Source organism: Lethenteron reissneri, chromosome 47 (assembly GCF_015708825.2).
Source record: "Lethenteron reissneri isolate LAM-NWPU_2019-01 chromosome 47, ASM1570882v1, whole genome shotgun sequence".
NCBI classification, from domain to species: domain Eukaryota; kingdom Metazoa; phylum Chordata; class Hyperoartia; order Petromyzontiformes; family Petromyzontidae; genus Lethenteron; species Lethenteron reissneri.
Genome location: NC_083825.1, coordinates 2,805,898 through 2,828,805, shown reverse-complemented (window position 1 = coordinate 2,828,805; position 22,908 = coordinate 2,805,898). Strand labels below are relative to the sequence as shown.

Below are 22,908 nucleotides of genomic sequence, written 5' to 3'. Positions count from 1 at the left end.
GCGCCACACCGCGCGTGTTGTGATTGGTCGGGAGGCGACGCGGGGGGAGGGGTGTGCGGGGGGGGTGGGGGCGGTTTGGGGCGCGCGCGTGCGCACTACGAAATTTAAAACCTACGCGAAGCCGCACACACACACAGAGAGGTCACGTGAGTTTGGGGTCAGCCGGGTCGGCTGTCGGAAATCAGTGGAGGAAATGATGATCATCATCATCATAATTATAGATTAAAAGTTTTCGTGACTGCAAGGATCCATATACTCTTTGGTTCTTTCGGTAAAGTCACGTAGGTGAAAAATAAAAATTTTAATGAGAATAATAAAATGAAAATGCCTCCGAAACGTCGTGATTTCATTTAGTTATTATCTTTTTTTTCATCTACGTGAAAAAAACAAAGAGTATAATTATATTTCTCTTCTTGGTTCTTTCGGTAAAGTCACGTAGAATGGAAATAATAAAATAATAAAAATAAAACATAATAAAATAATAATATAATAATATAATAAAATAATATATTATAATATAATAGCATAATCATAATAATTATCAGTCAAGATCAATGCACAGCTTGATCGAGGCTTCCCCAAGCCGCTTCCACGTCTCAACGATCCCACGGGACCATCTGTGGAAGAAAAAACCTTTATAGCTCATCGGATTTCCTCCGGTATGAAAACAACATATTAATTGACCCAGCAAACCTCTGCACGAGCTGGATTCATCGCTCCGTCTCCCCGAGTGGACGCGAAGCGTTACCCCCTTTGGCTGCACACTCCTTGGGTGCCGTCCATAAATGACGTCACGCGATTTTGTAAGATTTTTGACCCCCCCCCCTCGTCACACGGCGTCACAAAAAGTCAGACCCCCCCCCTCAAATATTACGTCACAAAGCTCTGCCCCCCCCCAAAAAAAAACATGCTTCAAATCGCTTTAAACTATTGTCATTGTAGTGCGTATTGAATGTGGCGCTGCACTCTGATGTTGTAGGAGAAAACATTTATTAAAAAATCTATTTAATTAAGTAGAACGTGTTGTCTATATTTATTTAAAGTTCCGCATTTTGATGTGACGTCACATTTCTCAAACCCCCCCCTCCCCCCCTCGTCACACATCGTCACAATTGTCTGACCCCCCCCACTCCCCCCTAGGTGCGTGACGTCATTTATGGACGGCCCCTTGCCCCTGCCCCGAGCGGGCCACAGTTTCTTTTTTTTTCTCTTCATGGCTCCCATCTCCTGAGTGGACATCCCTACGGGCGCGTTCGTGTATTATTTGGCAGTTATGTATGTTTTGCTGAACTTCTTTCGCACCGTACATTGCCAACCGCGATAATTGGAGACGCGGGGGAAGGCCGACAAACTAAACAGAAAAAAAACATTTCAAAAGAAATTTCGTTTGTAGATTCCTCAAAAGTGCATTTCTCCAGTGGCTTCCTAATATCGGAAGGAAGAGCGTTCCAGACGTGCATCTGAAAGCGCGCGATACGGTGACCGTCTGCCTCTTTGGGTGAATGTCTCTCGGCTGACGCCGCTGACCCCCCACGTTCTGACCCGCCCCCTACTGGACATCTGTGTAAAAAGAGCTTTACGGCTCATCAGATTCCTCCAGTCTAAATAAATATTCGGATTACGTGTCTGACGTCCCGGCACTCGGAACACAGGAGGCGACCCTGGCGCCGATGCGAGGGAGCTGCATTGTGTTTGTGTCGCTCAAGGGAGCGGTGGATCATGTAAACAGATTCCAGATTTGAAGCTTTCGTGACTGCAATGATTCATACTCTTAGGATTTTTCGGTAAAGTCACGTAGGTAAAAAAAATAATAAAATTAAAATTAATAAAAGTAATAATAAAAATAAAATAATAAATCACGACGTTTCGGAGGCAACGCAAGTCTCCGTCATCAGGTGGGACCGTCACAGCCAGATTTACTGATTTACTCACTTGATACAGTAAATCAAGCTGTGACGGTCCTACCTGATGACAGAGACTTGTGTTGCCTCCGAAATCGTCGTGATTTATTATTTTATTTTCATTATTACTTTTTTTTACCTAGGTGACTTTACCGAAAAAACCTAAGAGTACATAAACAGATCTTAGATCTGAGCCCCCTCCCACCCAGCCCCCAACCCTAACCCCTCCATTGCCTAACGCCAACCCACACGTCCCAACCCTAACTTTTAATTGTTTATCAAAGGCCCCAAAAACGCCACGAAGCCAGCAACAAACAGCAGCCAATATTACGATTCTTAAGCTTTTCTTAATTTTTCTGACCAAAATCTGTGTGGTCAAGACCCTCTACCACCCGACGCGGCCAAACAAACTTAATCGAGTTTATTGTTTCAGCTCGCTCGCTCCCTGCCGAGTTGAAGAACAACTCCAGCAGTGTCAGGTCAAAGGACAAACGAAATCGTCAGTCTGGATTCCTCCACCAATCCTCAACACTGGCAAGAGGAATCCGTGAGTGAAGTTCTTGGGAACGGTAATCATGGTAGCAGTCGCGATAGAAGAGTTGTAGGGATGCAGCCTCACCATGCCTCTCAGCCCCATCGTTCCGTGGGTGGCCCATTCGGACACCCAATGGGACTCTGGGGGTCTCCCCGTTCATTTGCCCTCGGGGTCTGGAGGCCACAGAACAAAGGGGACCGACCCCGCTCTGCCCGGAGCTCGCGAGCTGAGCCCCTAATCCCGGGCAGAGCGGTGTCCTCCAGAGAGGGTGGGGGAGGAGGAGGAGACTAGGATGGCGACTGTGGCACTTACAGATTTCTAAACTTCTACAATAAGACAAAGATCCCCCCATCTAGCTTCTAAGAGACTGTTGGAGCAAGTGCGCTTTTAGCGAGCACCTATTAAGCTCTCGACCATGTCCACGGTAACCAGAGCTGCGGCTAGCTGCCAACACGGCGCACGAGGAGATGGGGCGATTTGGCCAGCCACCATGCCCGGCCGCCTTTGTCTCCCCAAACGCTGATGTTCACACACCACACCATTTGAAGCCTCATCGATCTGTGGGGAGGCCCAGGACCTGTCGATAGGTTTGTTGTGTAGAGCGCTAACCACTACGCAATCTCTTAACCCCCCCCCCCCCACACACGTATAATACATACATACAAACACATCCAGTGCATCTTCTTGGTTCTTTCGGTAAAGTCACGTAGAAGGGAGATAATAAAACAATAAAAATAAAACATAATAAAATAATACAAGTCTTTCCGACAGACCTGTTCTTCACTTGAGGACGGCTGCTTGCGTTGTGGCCGAAACGTCGTGAGAATTGTATTATTTTATTATGTTTTATTTTAATTATTTTATTATCTCCCTTCTACGTGACTTTACCGAAAGAACCAAGAAGATGAATCCCTGCAGTCACGAAAGCTTAAAATCGAAACATCCAGTACAGTATGTACATACACGATGCACGACACACGAACGAACATCGTTATTCGTTCTGTTAACGACCTCACCTGGCGCGCAAGGAGGTCGTGGGTCCGATCTCGACCCTGTCGCCTGCTGCTGTATATTTTGGAGTTTGCGGTGTCCCTCTCTCCCCGTGGTCGCGTGGACTTTTATCAGGGTCATGCGGGTTTTTGCCTCCACATTTAGAATCAACATCACGCGTTTAGAGTATTTGACTGCTTATAAATTTTCGCGCGATAAGCCACTTCGTTGAGCTATCATTTGTGGCCAGGTCGCTTCTGAAAAAGAGCGATACAGCTCAGTGAGCCTTACCTGGTAAAATTAAAAAAAATTCTTTAGTTTATATTTTAACGCTGACAGGGGCATGTCATCTCCCCTGAGCCCTTTGAACTCTCCAAAGAACAATAGTTGTAAAAGGCGACAAAGCCTTTGCCCGTTGCAGCAGCAAAGTTTTCGAACAAGCGTGTTCCCTCCCTTACCATCGTAGATTTTCGTTCAAAAGAATATCCTGAAGCAGATGATTAGAGGTGGATAGAACCACATTTGCCACTGTATTTTGTAAATTTGACCCTTACCCGTGTATCGATGGTTACATTTTAATGTGCCATTTTATTGAGGTACTATGTTGTCTTTGTGTGATCTGGGACTGTTTAAAAAGAAAAACGACTTCATGGCCAACCAGGCAAAAGCACGTGCTCTACCCCTAAGCCGAACACGGCGGCTTGGGACCCCCCCCCCCACCACGACCCCCCCCCCTCCCCCAGTTCTCACGGGCGGGTCCCCCCCCCCCCCCCCCCCCACTGACCCACCAACCAGACCCCAAAACTCCCCGCAAGAAAGCCGACAATGGGTGCTGTGGATTAAGTGTAATTTCCGCAAGCACAGGTGTCTGAAATTACATGGGCATTCAGGTGGGTGGGTGGGTGCGCGCGCGGGTTTGGCTGCTGGTGTGGGTTCGTAATGGCCCGTGTCAGAAAACACTGAGCCGGCCACCCCTGAAATATCGTGGGTTCCAATCCGGGTTTCAGCCGCCTGGCGATTTAAGGTTCAAGTTTCACGTTGATGTTGCTTAACCAGGTTTATCACGCAGGAGACGATGATGATATCTCTTTTTTAAGAGTGACCGGGGCATTATTATTCTGCTGCCAGTAGGAGGCGATGATTGCTGCTGCTGCTGCTGCTCCTGTGTATAATCTCAATTGAGTAATTCGCGGGTCACTTGCAAATTTGGCGCATTAAAGCGGGTTCTAGCGTATGGCGAGTTGAAGGTAATTGCGCACAAAAAATATCTGAGAATTAAAACATCGGACTCACTGTCACGGGATGAAGATGACTCACTGTGGCGGGCCGGGTATGGAAGTGCCACCCTCTAATTTGTCACTCAGTCACTCAGACGCTATTTGGAGGCATCTGCGAGGTAGCTCTGCAATGTCCGCTTCCGTGGAGCTATTGGCGAACAAGAAGAGGTTGGGATCCCTCTGCGAGTCTTCCGAATGGAATAAAATTGGGAGCAAATTCCGAAAACAAAAACACGCATTTATAGCATCACACTGAAGCGATTTTCCAAGATCGTCACCTTTCCAGAGGCCCATTCTTCCCGACCGCCAGGCAGTGCACTGCTCGCTGTAGGAGTTCCAAACGTGATTTCCTTTGTCTCCTGACTTGACCGCGCTCGCGCAATTACACGTTCTCGCCGTTTACGGAGCAGACTCAAGAGCCGAAGACGACAAGCGGCCAGCAACGTTCCACACTCTTGAAGTTGTAAAACACAAGACGTACAGTACGACTTTTCTTGGAATGCGCAAGTCTCTGAAAACATGGGGAGAGAGAAAAACAAGAGAAGATGCGAGGAGCGAATTCCAAAGTGGCGCAGTGCGAGGGAAGATGCAGAAAGAGAAGTGAACGTGGCCTGCAGTGTGTTGAGTTTGTGAGTGCAGAGGAGCGGTGGCGCAGCAGTTAGCGCGCCGCGCTACGAACCCAGCAACCCAAATTCGATTCTCGCTCACGGCCACCAACACCAGTGATGATTATCAGAACCGGTCTTGGGCGTCCCCTAGGTCGACTCGGCCTCAAATTAATACGTGGTGCGATGCGTAAATATCGCCACTGTTCACGGCCACCAACACCAGTGATGATTATCAGCACCAGTCTTGGGCGTCCCCTAGGTCGACCCAGCCTCAAATGAATACGTGGTGCGATGTGTAAACATCGCCACTGCGGGGACAAAGGCAGGCTGGCGTGGTGCTGGCCACCCATCCCTTCGTCGGCGCTACTCGCGAACAGCACTTGCCCCGACAGCCTGTGAAGGCTATAGGGGGGATCTTTGTCTTGTTGTTGTGACCCCTCGTGCGGTGAAGAGCGTGGATGAGACGCAACTTTCCGCTCGGGACGGCAGGCAAGGCCGCAGCGCCCCCTGCCGATAAACCACGCTGCCCGACAGACGCGTTCCGCCAGACTCACGACCCAGCATGTTTCAATGCGGCTCAAAGCGTATGTATCACCATCAGCAGCCATAATGTATCCACTGCTGGATGAAGGCATCCTCAACAGCCACTTTGTTGAGCTATTATTTTTGGGCAGGTCGCTTCTGTTAAAACCTCAGCGGGCTTTGCCTTGTAAGATGGGGATGGTTTAGTTTTATTTGGATGTTTTTCGGTAATTTGTTTGCATTTTATTTACTTTGCACCATGGTGGTTTTGTATTGTTTGTCGTTGTAACGTTCTTACCCGCCCCGATTGGACATCTGTGAAGAGCAGCTCCCCGTAGCTCGTTAGATGATTCCAGTATAAATACACATTCTGATTCTGGCTTGAGATGCCTGCTAAGATCCATTGAGAGCGCCTGAACACGACGAGATTTCGTTTCTCCCTCCCCACCGGTGGACGTCCACAAGGGGACGCGTTGCCTCCTTTGGCTGTCACTCCGTCCTTAGCCTCGACCACTGCCCACCATTGTCCGTGTGCAGTCGTGACGCGTCTTGCCCCGAGTCAACGTGCGGTCCCCAACCTACGCGTGTTCTCTCATTCAAGTGTTTCCATTTCCATCTCATTGCTTCCTCACCAACCCCCCCCCCCCACCAATAATTTGGTTTGTTGAATGTAACGTGTAGATGTGGACATACCCCTGCATCAATCCACTGCTGAATGAAGGCAGACTGCAAAAACTTGGCAGGGCCCTCCTGAACAGATCGCTATAAGACCCAATGGGACTTGCCTGGTTGACAGCACAATGTTCAATTCACATGCGGCAGTTGGTACACTTTGAAGTGTGCAGGCAACTCTCCCCCTCCCCGCCCCCCAACACCAGCCCCTCTCTTAAGGTCATGATCCACCGGTTGAAATTGTCACCGACAAGGATTTCCGCAGAAATTCCATGCCAAACATCTGGTTGCCAAAAAATGTTAATGATCGGCGCTCCGTCCAATTGGCACCTAGGACATGGGAGGTTGTCCTAGTGCCCGGACGTCAGGCGATCTTCACTTCAGAGAAATAGCAGCTTCCAGGTCAGTACATTGGGGAAGGCAGTGGACGGATGAAAAAGCCTTCCCTCTTGGGTTTCCAGCTTAGACCGTCACTATTCCATTGCCCAACAAGTTGCGAGTCACTTGAGGTCCATGCGTCGCTGGTAATGATTGCCCTAAAATGTATCGAGGACCGTAGACTGTACACGACCATCCACCACCACCTGGAATGAATGTCAGTGTGCACGTGGGCACACTGTTCAAATGCAACTCTCTCGGTAAACTATTTGTTGAACTTCTTTCGCACCGTACGTAGACCCACCTCACCAGAGTGCGTGCAGGCTGCAAATATAAACACAACGCAGAGATGTGCTGCTCATAAATAATTGGAAGGCCCGATTTACAACCATATTCCTTGCATACATGTCACATGTCCACATTGAATGTACAACTCTCAACCTTGCCCAGACCACCGGCTCAACGTCCCATCATTAGAGAGGGATCACGGGGGAAAGTAGTCAGACCCGACGCTTAGGACTCAAAGAGATGAACAATGTGGTTTCCACCAAGGAGGGCTTTTATTATAAACTAACACACCAACACAGACTCAGCTGATGTGACTGGCGCTATTCACGTGTTCACGTTGCGTGTGTTAAGATCAGGTTTATAATGGTACACTTTAGGAAAACATTTCATTGGTTTATAAAACAGCAAATCCCTGGCATCCCTCCCCAGTTCTGGCTGGGCATTAAAACTTGACAATTGGGGAGAGACAGCAGGAGATCACACATCAACATAAAACCTATACCGCCAAGGCCGAACACAAAGCAGAAATCAGTCTAAAACAAAAATATATTGTTCACCTATATTCGTCATAGTTAATTCTTACGAATTTCTAAGTGAACAAGACCACTGTCACACGGAACTGGGCAGACTGAACAACAGTCACTGCAAAGAGGAACGTTGTGGTGTAAAAAGACAACCCATCTGTGAGCAACCGAGACAAACAAATCGTTTCCCCAGTAGGAGTAAAACACCAGACGCCTGCTAAAAACGACGAGCTGTGGGTCTCTTCAAAACACAAACCGCCCATCCGTTCCGACCTAACGTTACAGCTCCTGCCCACGCAGGCCACTCATTGGATAATATAATTGCGTTTCCACGGCCTCGAGGCTGCCATGGTAACCGTTCTCTGCAGCTGCCCTCCACTCGTGTCACTGCTAGCCACGAGCCCTCCGCAGCCAGATTTTCTACCCACGTTCCCGTGGGAAGTCGGAAACAGGGGGGGGGGCTCTGCAGTGGGAGGCGTAACGTTCCGACGGGGCCTCACAGCAAAGTTCTGGCTGACATCGCGAGAGTGTGACCCCTAACTCCCAAGGTGGCCGTGATGGTGGTGGTTGTGGGATGGCGAACGGGAGAGCTTACTGCACCGCGCGCCACAAAGGAACGGGGGAAAAAACGGGGAACGCCCCGGCCCAGTACGAGAGATCAGGACGCGCAAAAAAAAAAACCCCGTGCGGCCGGAAGTGGCAACTGGCCTCGCTGTTTACGCAAACGCTGGTCGTTGGAATCGGAACGGCACCCCCCCCCCCCTTACCGAAAGCATTGGCCACCTCCCACGAGCAGCGCACACAAGAAAGCGTAAAAACAAGGTGGAGATCGACGCCAAAGCGGTTGACTCGCTTGCACGGGCAGCGCCGAGTGCCCAACAGGCTTCAGTCTCCTAGCCTTTGATCGCACGGGGCCCGAACCTGGGTGCCCGTGACTGAGGGGGGGGGGGGGGCAAAGCAAAGTCACCACCGCACTTGGAAAGCAGGAGCCGTCGAATGTAAAAATACTACAAAAACAAGCATGTTACAGCAATATGCTCTAAAAATGCACATAACACACAGACCACTACATATACATGTACATTAATCTATACAGCTTTCAACTCTTTTTGTGTTTTTTTTATAAAGGATATTTTTTTTCAACTTTGAAATAACTGAAACGATTTGCTTATATAAGATTGTGTCCGCTATTTTTTATTTTTTTTATTTCTTTTTTTTGTTAATTCTGAATTCAAATTGATGTTTAAAAACATTATTTTCTCTACTTGTCTTCCTCTTGTTTGGAACCCCCCCCCCCCCCCCTCTGCCATGCTCCCATTGTAGTCGATGGGACCAGATCAGTCATTGAAACTTGTCGGTACCACCTGACGTGGCATAACTTCAGAGATTCCAATTGATTTACGTGGCCCAACACAGCGATGTAGATAACCATGTATAATGAGTTGCTTAGCAAATAACTGTAATTACATCGGCACTGCTAAAATTTGTCAATTTCTGCTCTGGCCCATGGACTACCGGCCAACCGTCCCACACACCTCACGCCGTTTTAATTTTCCTGCTCTAAGCCAACATGCATCTAAAATTTATAACAATTATGGGCCTAACGAATAACACTCACCAAACACGACCACCACAGACCAGTCCATACCCAGCCACGCGCCGACTGCAAGCCGACAACACACCAGCGCCAACACAGCGCACATGCCACGGCGCCCACCGAATTGCGCTCCTCCGTACGGTCCACCCACCGCTGCTCACCCACACCACCCCGGCGCTGCCCAGCACGACTTTCCGTGCCCGAGTGGAAAGTCAGAGAAGAAGCAACCAAGACTCATACCGTTATAGTTTGTAAATACCCACCGAGGCTGTAGCGTCACGGGGTTTAAAGATTTGTCCATGAAAAGGAAAGGAAAAAAAAAAACCTCTCTTGTTAAGCTCGCCATGATAGCACCAAATGGCATCTATTCCTTACATGATAGCTGGACAATGCAGTGATTTCACTTGTTACTTTTAATGTAGGGCTTTGTTTTTATAAACAAAGCAAGAAACCTACAGCCCAAGCGCGTACCTGCACGAGCCTGTTTGTTGCATTCTGCTCTGAACCGAGCTTGCCTGGGCTAGTGAAACTGGCCTTTTTTCCTTGCACAAAATAAAATCACAGACGTCACCACCAGGTGCTGTGCTACCCTGCGTCCACCAGTCATAATTCTACACCCCGTGTGTCGCGGCGCACTTGCAACTGCACGAAGGGCAGGCGGCGGGTAGGGGTGTGCGAGTGTGCCGAGCTGAGCTGCTTAGCTCAGACACGGCTCCGCTCGTCACCCATCCAACACAGCGGCTATTCCTCGCCGTTCAGATCAACAGAGGGCTTACCTCTGGATCCAACTGTACGGTCCATGTGAGCCAAAAACGATCAAATGATACCAAAAACCTTAGTGGAATTGACGTACTTGTAAAAAAAATCCAATTCGTCAATAACACTGTGGCTTTAAAAGAAAAACAATATATACAATAGGTGACGTTTCAGGCAACGGGCGTTCTTTGTAGCACACGAATAGGGGCAGTTGCTGAAAATGTTGCGGATTATACATTTTTTCTTTGGCCAAAATGTGTAGCTTTTGTTGTTGTGTCTGTTCACTGCTGCCAACAGCATCACCAAATAATACGTTAGAGTTATTTGTAAGGCCAACATAAGAGAGTTATCCAATAACCTTTTCCGATGAGTAACCACCATAATTCACTGGTCATTTTGCCACACAACTCTGAACCACTTCCACTTTGCCGAATCACTGACCCACGGATGAGTTTAAAGGCAGAAGCCAATTTTCACTTCCCAAACGGCCGACGTGCTTACCTTGTTAAAAACCACGTTTACTCCTTCACACTGCATGCGAGGCGAGTTGTTAGATGGCGCAACACTGTTTGCGGCCAGCCTTACGATCCCATCAAGGGGGGGGCAACCCCCCACCCCCCCCCATGCCTTTCGGCTATAAAAAGGGTCGGGTTGTATTTTCAAAATAGTTTTGGGTGACGATATGTTCTTTTTCTCTACCCCCAAAATCCTGCAGCGTAACATACACGGCCGTACAAAATAAAATAGAACTCTTTTATCCCCACCACTGTGGCAATGTTCTCTGCTATGCCCGTGGGTGTCCTCCGCGCGCGAGTCTGGCCGGAGAGCGTGCCGCTGGCTCACACCGCTGGCTCCTCAAAACGCACCAACACCCTCGCGCCTCTCCTCCTCAACGCATCTTCAGAGGCGCCGTCACTCATCACGCCACGCTACCCCCTACCCCTCCCCGAGAACTCCCCTCCTGACCCCTAGCCTCCCTTCCCACCGCTATCCCGCACCCCCCCCAAACCTGCACCCACCGCCCGCTCCCCCCCCCCCCCGTGACCCTCATCAAGCGAGAGGTTAATTGCTCTCGAGCTTGGCGAGCTCCTGCACGTAGACGCCGATGCTCTCGCTGTCCGACAGCACGAAGTAGACGGACTTGAGCGATGACGTGGTGGTCGCCACGAAATAGGCGCTCACCGCCTTCAGGATAAGCTGTGCCGCCGTCTGCTTGGGGAAGCCGTTCCTGAGCGAGCGGAGGGGGCAGAAGGAGGAGGAGTGGGGGGGGCAGGGAGAGTGCTTAGGGTCTGTGGGAAAAAGCTAGTACGAGTGGTTGCCTGGCTAGTTAGTGAGGGGTAGCGCTAAAAACTAGTGGCCGGTTGGTTATGGTTGGGGCAGTGCTAGTAGTATTAATAGTGCAATTAGTAATGCACCCAATATTTCAGACACAAATGGTCGTAACTCTGAGGTACGGAGCCAAGCTCAGTGTCACTTGAAAGCCAGGGGACAGGGGTGGTGGGTTTTTACGTGTCTCTTCAAAGAGTAGGTGGCACATTGAATGCTGCAAATGTGAAGTGGGATGGTTTTCCAGACGGATAGGCTGGTTTTGTGAGTGGTAGTGTTTGGCAAGGAGCAGGGTGAGCACGAGGTTGGCCTCACCTCTCCTCCCCCATTACCACACATCACCAATTCATCGTTTCTATGCTTTTTTTGTTATGCCGACGTTCACCACGCCACTTCAGGCTACGAGTGAGAATGATGAGATGAAACGTGTGAAGGAAAAGAGTTGTTGTGGGTGGGCGGGGGGGGGGGGGGCGGCCCTCACCGGCCCGTGGCGATGGCAGGGAAGGCCACGGACTTGAGCTTCTTGTCGTCGGCCAGAAGGAGGCAGTTCTTCACTGCCTTCTCCAGCTGCTCCTCACACTTGTCGGAGCCCCACTGCGGCGCGTGGCTGTGAATTACGAACTTCACCGAGAGACCGGCACCCACGCTGGCCGCCGCTGCACACACATACACAAAGATAAAGATCCCCATGTAGCCCTTCAAGGTTAAATGCCGCTCGCGAGCACATGTTCATGCCAGGGCATCTCGAAGCACTTTATACAGGACATGAAAGTGCAGTTGGGTGTGCAGAAATTGAAAAGATGAAACACTAGCCAGCCCACAAGCTGGCATTAGTCTGCCAGTAATTTGTGATGATTGCTGTGTGTAATTCCAATTGTGTAATTTGCAGTGTAATTTTTAAGAATTTGGCACATTTTGGATCATGATTCTGGCACGCAATGGCCTATTCATTTTAATGACGTGAAGGGCTATTTAACAATCAATTTGAAGCAGATGGCGCGTTCATATATTGTGGTTATTACACCCGCAGTCATCACCAGGGTGGTCTGCCAGTTGAATCGTGCCACTCTCAAATAAGTGGAATACGCACTACCACCGAGTCACATCACCACTGGACCTACGAATGCCACCACGGTACACATGGGGTTGGTGGTGTGGTCAGCACCAAGTCGGGCCAACTTTGTCGACCTACTAGAGGTACAACAGGACCATTTCAGTTAAAAATGACTGGTGTTTCGCTCTGAACGGGAATCAAACTCGGGTCGCCAGTTTGCAGCGCAGTGCACTCATCACCGAGCCACCACTCCCCACGCCCACAGGTACGTACACAAACAAGTACACAAAAACACACGCACAGCACCGTTAATCACACATTGCCAAGACCCTTACAGCCTGAAACTTCATTCCATACGGCCCATGGCCACATAACGGCCACCAAATTGAAACTGATCGCAAGTGACATTTAAACATCACTACATTTCGGTATTCTCCATCAGTTACACCAAGAGGGAACTACAGGTCACCGACACACCGCTAAATCTGGCCATCGTTCTCATCCCTTTGCTGGACGCCTGCGTGAGCAAGCAACACACTCACCAGCAGCGATGTCAAGCGGCCCGTCGGACTTGCGCAGCTCCTTGATCGACTCCGTGAAGTCCTTCCCACCGGCCTTCTCCAGCGCACTACCTACACCCGCCACCGGCACACACAAAAATACTTGGTAAAACAACAACAATCTGCATTCAGTGGCTTAGAAAGGCCTTCATCCAACAGCGGAATGATAAGGGCTGGTGATGATGAAGTGCTAGTGCAGGCTGTACATGATTGTTATTCCACCATTGCAACCTCATTTGCCAGTAAAAAATATGATAATTGTGTTTTTTTACCCTTCCATCTGGCAACAAAACTGACACCTTTTTTACAAGGAGTAATGTTTGCATAGACCACAATACCTGCAGTCATAATGCAAACAAAAAACATAACTCTGACAATGTGCACTGTCCTTGAAGTTGCAACTTCAAGGACAGTGCACATTATCAGAGTTTATCAGAGTTATGTTTTTTGTTTGCATTATGACTGCAGGTATTGTGGTCTATGCAAACATGACTCCTTGTAAAAAAGGTGTCAGTTTTGTTGCTAGATGGAAGGGTAAAAAAACCAACTATCATGATTGTCATTGTTCAGCCCTTTGTATCTCAAAGCGATCAACAACAGGAAACATGTATAATATAGATCTTTGTTAATCCACCGCTGAAAAGCCTGCTCACACCTAATTGTGAGAGTTGTCTTGATCATACTTCATCACATCCGTCAGTACAGGTTAGCGAAGGTGGAGGTTCCAGATGTTTGCATGTAGATTGAACTTCTTTCGCACCACGGCCGCAGCTCAGCCAACGGGCGAGTCAACGCTGACTGACCAAACTATGGGCTACTTCGTTCAAGCGTGTGCCACATGGCTCACCGAGGTCGTCCTTCAGGTCGATATCGGCCGTGGTGGGGTGCACCACCGCCTCCACACAGATGTTGGCGATGTTGCCGACTTCGCTCTGCGTGAGCGCCAGCTGGGGGCGGCACAAACACACACGACGCACGGCTCGTCACACAGCCAACCAACAGCTAGGACCCATCAGGCAATAATCTGGTAAATCAACTGTCCGGCCAATCAATCAACTATCTGGTCAATGAATCAACCATAGCATCAATCAATCAACCAACCAGTAAATCAACTATCCGCTCAATCAACTATCCGATCCACTGTTGTTGCCCCTTTGTTGACTTCATCATCTTACTACACGATGCTCATGCCTTGGATTACAAGGCTCTCCTCCTCTAGATTCACTTGCTTTTACCAGATGTGGTAATCCGTTGTACCCTGGTCCTGTCTTTCTACGTTTGCGTTATTGCAATATAAACTCCATCATACAAGGGAGGATTGTTATTCCAAGGTGTAAACTATGTCACACATTTCAATGAATCTTATTCTAAATGCTTTTTATACAAATTACCCATATTTTGTATCTAGAAGCAACAGTTTTTTTTTAATTAATCCGAAAATAGTGAACGCCGAGTGTAGCATAATGCACAAGTGTTGGAGAGGTTTGCGGTTAAAATCCAGCAGACCCCCCCCCTGGTTAATACTGTGGGTGTATTAACCTGCTAAATGCACGTCATCTGCTTCACAGTGGACATAAAAAAATCCCTGACGTCTTCAAAAATAGAAGGCCATTGTGTGTGCCATTGTCAGTCCAAATTAGAAAAATTACTCCTTTGGGATTACACATAACAACACTGCCCACCCCCATACGTGCGTCTCGAGTCCGCTTTCAGGTCAGTGCCGAATCACCTTGAGAGGCAGAGAGCTGCAACGGGGGGGGGGGGGGGGGGTCCCTCTTCAAACGGTTGACATGACATGGAAGGCACTTTGAGATGCCGAGGCATTCAAGCGAGCGCCATATAATTGAAAATAATATTTAAATAATATTCATATATAATATTACTTTGATACTGGCAAAAAGGTCCCGTCAAAAGAATATTATTCACTGTGTGAATACCGCATCGCGCGCTTTCAGATGCGCTTCTGCAGCCGTCTAAAACACACTTCCTTCCGATATTCGGAAGCCAATGGATCTATGCACTTTTAATCTAGATAGAAAACTCTTTAGAGCTGCTTTGTGTTTAGTTTGTTGTACTTCCCCACACCTCCGATTACCACAGTTGGCTACGTATGGTGCGAAAGAAGTGCAACATATATACATACAATAGGCATAGCAAATGAGCAAGTAAAAACCTAAAAGCATCTTCCTATTCCCATTCCAGCATTGGGGCTGTGTCAAATTTCTAATGGCACCGAGTCAGTGCTGGAAGTCTCACATTAGTCTGGTGAGGGCGCTAATCTTTACCAGAGAACAAACAGCATTTTTTTGCCCACAAAGGGGTACTCTCAAGTTATCAACTCCGATAAGGGTGATGGGCCAAGGCGACAGCTGATGACAGGGATTCGAACTCGCAACCTTCCCATCGCTGCCAGGGCGGCCCAGTGGCATTTTGGGCGGATGCAATCGCCAAGCTCGTTAACGATCGCCCGCGCGAAGAGGTGGTCAGGCAAAGCAAAGCGGCACCTTCTGTCCCAGGAAGAGGTTCTTGGTGGATAGGATGGTGAAGCCCTCCCCAGGCCCATCTTCAGTGGCACTGTCGTTTGTCGCTTTGTTGCTCTCGGCTGTCTTGTCCTGCGAGAGAACGCGTGCGCTCGTTAATAACAATTGTTGTAAATAAACAATTACATGTTTCTTCTTGGTTCTTTCGGTAAAGTCACGTAGAAGGGAAATAATAAAATAATAAAAATAAAACATAATAAAATAATTCTCACGACGTTTCGGCCACAACGCAAGCAGCCGTCCTCAGGTGAAGAATGAGATTCCATTCTTCACCTGAGGACGAAACGTCGTGAGAATTAATTTATTATGTTTTATTTTTATTATTTTATTATTTCCCTTCTACGTGACTTTACCGAAAGAACCAAGAAGATGAATGCCTGCAGTCACGAAAGCTTTAAATCGAAAATTACATGTTTACCAAGGAAAATCATGCCGAGTGCAAAGACTCTTTCAGGAGGGGTCTTAAAGTGTCGTAAATTGATGGTCTCGGTCCAGTTACCAAAAATATTCTACATGATTTCCATACTTAATTTGGCCAAATTCTATCGCTTGAGATTTAAAATGTTGAAGTAATAGGGTTTTACCCTTTCAACTGGTACAAAAACTGACACCTTTATACAAGGCATCATGTTTGCAATAACCACAGCACAAGCAGTCAAAATGCAAACAAAAAAAACAACTCTGATGATGATAATGATATGCACTGTCCTTGAAGTTGATTGGTCCACACCCGAGACAGCTTTTCTTAGCGCTTAGTCTCCATTGGTGTTGGACAAGATGACGCCAAAAGGCGTACAAGTCAAAGACAGCGCACTATCAGAGTATTGAAAGCTCGGGGTAAGCATTTACACTATGAGACCTCCTTTACCAGTGGCAAAAATATTTAAAATTATGGTTTGACCATCATGCGACGAACCTCACTGTCACATGCAGATTGGGTGGGAAATTAATGGTTTAGAGATCCCTTGAAGGGATCCTCTAGAGATAGCTCAGTGATATCCACTTCTGTGGGGCCAGTTCTCCAATACGAGGCGTTGGCACTACTTTGTGTCTCATGACGTGATGCCAACAGCACGGTCAGGGTAAAATTGTGGCCAAAAAATATTCCGAGAACTTGTTTTACTTCAACGAAAATCCAGCATCTGAATTTTTTACGCAGCCTCCGACTTGGCAAAAGCAGGTGATGTTTTCATCTTCTTGGTTCTTTCGGTAAAGTCACGTAGAAGTAATAAAATAATACAAATAAAACATAATAAAATAATTCTCACGACGTTTCGGCCACAACGCAAGCAGCCGAGGACGGCCGAAGACGGCTGCTTGCGTTGTGGCCGAAATGTCGTGAGAATTATTTTATTATATTTTATTTTTATCAATTTATTACTTCCCTTCTACGTGACTTTACCGAAAGAACCAAGAAGATGAATCCCTGCAGTCACGAAAGCTTTAAATCGTAAAGGTGATGTTTTGTTTAAGCAGGGGAATTGGGGGGCGGAGGGGATACCTTCTCTGCTTGCTTGCCCTTCTTGCCCTTTTTGGGGGTGGATGATGCGGAGGCCGCTGCTGCTGCCGCCGCCTTCTTGGCGGCCGCAGTCTTCTTCGCCGCGGGGGAGGCCTTGGGCTTCTTGGGGGGCGGGGGCAGAATGGCCTCCAACTTTCCCTTGGCTCCGCGCTTCTTGGTGAGCAGCTCGGGGTGGATGCGGGGCAGCACGCCGCCACTGGCGATCGTCACGCCCCGCAGCAGCTACAAGGGGTACAACGGCACAGACGCGCGCGTGGTAAACTTACAAGCGCGTGCGCAATCGCATGCACAACCGCGGGCAAATCACACGCAGGCACACAAGGCAAAAACACAACCACACACGACCATGTAAAACGGCAATCGCACATACAAGCACACACAACCACAGACAACAGATACACACACAAAACGCATAACTGTGTGTAACCGCACAAATACACGATCGCACACTTACACAAAAACACGTACATAACATCAATAATCGCAAACAGAACTATGCTACATACCGAGATGCACGCAATAAACACAGGCAACAGTGCACGCAACAGCACAATCATACACTACCACACTTCAGTCTGAGTGTGCTAGCAGTGTGTGTGTGTGACAGTGATCGTCTTTTCCAGTGTTCTTCATTGCATGGCCCACGGGCCACTGGCGGCCCCTCGCGCGGGCCCCTACTGTGTGACCCCCGACAATACACAAATGTGAAAACACTACTTGCAGGCAGTGTGGCGGCCCTCACACTGATGTCTTATTGGCAAAAGTGCCCACCCCCCCCCTGAAAATGTGTTAAGGACACCACTATTCTGTGAAGTGTGCATAGGGTGGGGCTCTTGTGGAGCGAGCGCTGCTCACCTGGTTGAGCTCCTCGTCGTTGGCCACGGCGAGCAGGATGTGTCGTGGAGTCACGCGCCCCTTTTTATTGTCCCTCGCGGCGTTCCCCGCCAGCTCCAGGATTTCCGCTGCCGGGTTCAACAAATTTACACGAGTCGGTCAAGAGGTGCGAGAGGTCAAGGGCCCTCAGCCAGCATAGCTGAGATCCTGGGTGCTTATCTAGGTATCAGCCACCTGAGATTAAACCGGGTTCTTAAGAGCAATGGGTTGATGGTCTCAGCACTATAACCAATAAATGCACGCTAAAAAACGGCACGTTCAAATTAGTTCTGCACTTCATCGAGCCAAATTCCAGCTCTGGCAATTGAAAACATTTTGTAAATTTTACTGTTATGCGACAAATATTACTCGTATGCAGCAGGGGTGGTGGGAGAGTGCTGCCCACTGCTATGTGGACCAGAGGGGGCTTAACAGGATCGGAGGTAGCTCCGCAATATCCGCTTCCATGAGCCTTCTCCTCTCACGAGAAGGGCCGCACTGTCCCTGTGAAAAATGAGAACGGCTAATTTGTCTCATTACATTGCACTATACCAAATATGGGAAATTAGGGATATTTTTTATCCAAAGTGGTTACATGTCTGCTGAAAACTGGTACTGGAACGAAGCTAGTCGAGAGGTTACTGGGCCGAGACCACGGACTCACTGCCCTCGTGGATAGGGGCACAATAACGAACTAAACACGAGTTCTGCTTTGAGCACACAACTCAACGTAAACAAGTAAGCATAAATAAATTTCAAGTAAATGTATCACAAACAAACTTGCCTACTATGCCCTGATACCAGCGTTACCCTGGATCCGAGCCAAAGCTACCTGTGGTACTTGGCCCTGACTCCCTTGTCACTTTTAAATGTATGGCAGCCAAGAGGCTACTGGCTGCACCGCTCGGATAATTTTACGCCTGAGCATCCATCCAAAGACACGTTACCACAAAAATTACAAAACCAATCACTAAGAAAATTACTAACATGCCTTATGAATCAATACCCTAATAGTAGGTTTTTACCCTTTTAACTGGTACAAAACTGACACCTTTATTCAAGGCATCATGTTTTGTACCAGTTAAAAGGGTAAAAACCTACTATTATATTTTGCCACTGGTAAAAGAGATCTCATAGTGTAAATGCTTACCCCGAGCTCTCAATACTCTGATATTGCACTGTGTTTGAGTTGTACGCCTTCTGGTGTCATCTGGCCCTACACCAATGGGGACTAGGCTCTAAAGAAAGCCGTCTCGGGTGTGGGCCAATCAACTTCAAGGACAGTGCATATTATCATCCTTATCAGAGTTGCTTCTTTTTGTTTGCTTTTTTGACTACTTGTGTTGTGGTCATTGCAAACATGATGCCTTGAATAAAGGTGTCAGTTTTGTACCAGTTAAAAGGGTAAAAACCTACTATTATATTTTGCCACTGGTAAAAGAGATCTCATAGTGAATCAATACCCTAATTTGTACATAATGTGCACAACCAAAAAAAGAAACAAACTTTCACCAAAGTGTTTTATCAACAACAAAAAACTACGTATTTTTGTGCTAGTGCTATAAGCATGCGTTAGAATGCAAGAACGTGCGTGTAAAAGTGCGGAAACCTAGTGCCCAGCTAGTTTGTACGTGTATCTGTATCTGTTTCTTTCTCTGCAAACATTGATGTGCAGTCAAATCCTGAAATGGAGGCCACCCATTAATGGCCTCACTTATTAACTTATTAATGAATGGTGTTCACAGCCTCCCCTACCACCACGGCTCTCCAGGAACAGCTGAGGATTCTCTCCTCTCCAATATAGTGTCGTACTTCCTCTTACAGCGGACAGGAAAGCAAAGCAAGGGTCATGTGTACAGACTGGTTTGGGGCAGCTTTATAGTGAAGTGTTGTGGCATATTGTAGATCACCACCAGCACAGCAACATCTTCATAAACAGACACACGAGTTTGAGAAAACAATTGGGGGCAGTGCTTTGTAAAGTATGGTCACGTTACGACAATCCTCAGTGTGGGGAGGTCTCATCCAGCAGTGGCTCATGCAAGGGCTGTACATGTACATCGCACATCAACAAATTTGATGCGGTGGATACGTATTGCATGGGTAACAACCCTAATGCTATACATTTTGCGAAGACACCAACATACCTGGAATTATCATGAATTAATACTCTTATGGTTTGGTATTCCTTGTAATTGTGTGCAGAAGAAAGAGCAATGTTTCGACAACAATCCATCACTAGCCGATTTCATCGATGCATCTCCGTGGTGGACGACCTCTAGGACGTGTTCCTCTTTTGGCTGCCATCATCTCTTTGAGCAACATGCCGTGCACAAGCAAACTTACTTAACTTGCATCTTATCTTGCATGTGGACCACTTTCTGTCTCTATAATTGCAAGCAAGCACCTCTCTGTGCTCCTTTGAGCACTGTTTTTGTTGTATTTATATTGTCTTGATTATGCACCGATTTATTCACTTTTTGTTATATGGCACATAGTTTTTATGCTTTTGTTTTTGTAATTTTGGATGACCAAGAGGTCATCCTTGCAAATGAGACTATCCTGGTCGTGGGTTCTTACCGAGTTAAACTAAACAAACTTAAAAAAAGAAGTAGCATCGCTTGATATTTTTTATGAAAGTTTTAAAAAATTCCAGAACTGAAAAAGACTGCGAACAAGTGCAACCAAAGAGTCTGTGATTTGACGAAAATGTGGTCTCAGATTGGATAAAAAAATCTTAAGTGAACAGTTGTTACTCCCTTAGTGTATTTAGTCCTTGTCAATCCACTGCTGGATCAGCACCTGTCCACACCATGCATTTCATGGAAGATACCTAAACATACTTCACCATGTTGTGTCAGTACGGATAGGTGAAGGTGGGCAGCATGTATGTGCAGTCCAGTACAACAATGGATTTATCTGGACTGCCTTCTGCTGCCCTTGTAACTGCTACTAAGAGCTCATGGAGGTCAAATGGCAAAGATAATTCTAGTCCATCCTGTAAATGCTACACGGTGGTACTAAATGTATCCACCCGCAGTGTCTCCGTGCTTATCTCTACTAGCAGTGCTCGGTCATGAACCGACATTTCCTCATTCCCATAACTAGGATCAGTCCACAGCCAGTTGCAGGCGCCTGCCCACAAACCATTACTCATTTTATCAACAAATAACATCTTACCAATGACACCTGGCTACCCATTAGCATTTGTTTAAAACCCCTGATTTTGTTGGTCAGAGCCAGAAGGTTGAAACCGATTCAAAGTTTACTTACTGCAAGTCTGCAAAACCGATTGGCCAGTGATCTAACACTCTGTGTGTAGACACGGAACGGAACTTTGCCAATTTACAGTTCATTGACAAAAATTCTCTCGTGACACGACCGTGGGACGATGTTGACATCCGTTCATGGTACTTGGCCACGGACGAAAACTCCACATTCCTATGGCAGGAGCCAGCGAATCCACAAAACCCACTTGCAGACTTTTCATAATCCAGTACTTATTTTCGCCAAACTTCCTACTCACTCACCAACAAAATGTAATCACATCGCCACCTGACCGACGATACTAGGTTCTGCCACGGCAACATCATGAATTTAGAAAGAGCCAGTGCCTCAAGAAACTGAGTTTCATCATGTTAAACCCTCGGGTAAACGAAGACGCAACAGCCCCGGCAGGTATTGCTAATATGCTTTAAGTTGGCGAGGGAGGCTACATTAAGAAGGCTTGGGCACGTGTTGAGAAGCAAATGTACTTGTAAAGATGATACAATAAGCTGGGCTATGCAGAGCAGAGGACCCATAGACTCACACAAGAGACCAACACTGTAGCTCAGAGGGGCCTGTGGACGCCGGTGCTGGGCAGGAGCACAGGAAGTTTTAGGGGGAGATGGAAGGACGCGGTGAAATGAGATGTTAAGGAAGTTGATGTGAATAGAGGGCATTTGGCTAACAAGATGTCTCCATGTAATATTCTTAGGTTTTTTCGGTTAAGTCACGTAAGTAAAACATCAAAATAAAAATAAAATAAAAATAAAAAAATAAAATAAAAAATCACGTTTATTTTTATTTTTTACTTACGTGACTTAACCGAAAAAACCTAAGAATATGAATCTTTGCAGTCACGAAAGCTTCAAATCTAGAATGTCTCCATGTAAATTTCGATTTAAAGCTTTCGTGACTGCAGGGATTCATCTTCTTGGTTCTTTCGGTAAAGTCACGTGTAAACACACGGGCCTAAATGTATACTACACGGGTGTTAATATGCAAGTGTACGGCTGAGTATGTTTCTACGAGAGTCTAGGGGGGGGCTGTGTCTCAAAGGTTTACATGCAAGTGTTTGCACACTGATGGGTCTATGCAAGTCTATGTGCTATGGGGGGGGGGGGGGGGGCTCTCGGTGCAGTCCAAGTGTGCGCCTCACACAACTCATCCGCACCGTCCACGCAGAGAGTAGTAAGGGGAGGGGAGGGAGGGGGGGAACAAAACGCCAAGCGGCCGGCAACAAGCAGCACCACCCGCTCGGAGGCTGGCGACCGACTACGTGCGTCTCACCCGTGAGGTACTCGATGACGGCGGCCATGTAGACGGGCGCGCCCATGCCGATGCGGTATTTGTGGGTTCCCTTCTTAAGGTACCGCAGCATCCGCCCCACGGGGAAGATGACCCCGGCACGCGACGAGCGCGACAGCTTGGTCATCTTCTTCTTGCCCCCTCGCGCCGACATGATGGCTGATTGCGGCGTGCGTCTTCTCGCTTAAAACCGACGAAACGTTGCAAGGTGGCGAACGGCTGCGCGAAAACAACAAAAGTGCACACACGTGGAGGTAAGATACGGAGTGGGTAGTAGTGGTGGCGGCGTGGAGAATAGTGTGGTTAGTCAATGATTATCGCTGTTTTTAGTTGCGATTGTTTTGTTTGTTGTTGTTGTGTGGGCGAGTGGAGGCGACCACGGGGTTGGTGGTGGTGGTGGGGGGAGGAAAAAGCGC

At 47.7% G+C, this 22,908-nt stretch overlaps 1 protein-coding gene across 1 annotated transcript; it reads right to left on the bottom strand.

Moving 5' to 3' along the window:
* Positions 1 to 7,419: 7,419 nt before the first annotated feature.
* On the bottom strand, positions 7,420 to 22,908 carry LOC133354359 (core histone macro-H2A.1). Its single transcript, XM_061571141.1, has 8 exons — positions 22,475 to 22,908; positions 17,903 to 18,009; positions 17,030 to 17,269; positions 15,493 to 15,600; positions 13,836 to 13,935; positions 12,971 to 13,060; positions 11,856 to 12,030; positions 7,420 to 11,276 (listed from the first exon to the last, which is right to left on the bottom strand). Exons 1-8 carry the CDS (start codon positions 22,644 to 22,646, stop codon positions 11,111 to 11,113), a joined length of 1,158 nt encoding a protein of 385 aa, XP_061427125.1. The 5' UTR covers positions 22,647 to 22,908; the 3' UTR covers positions 7,420 to 11,110.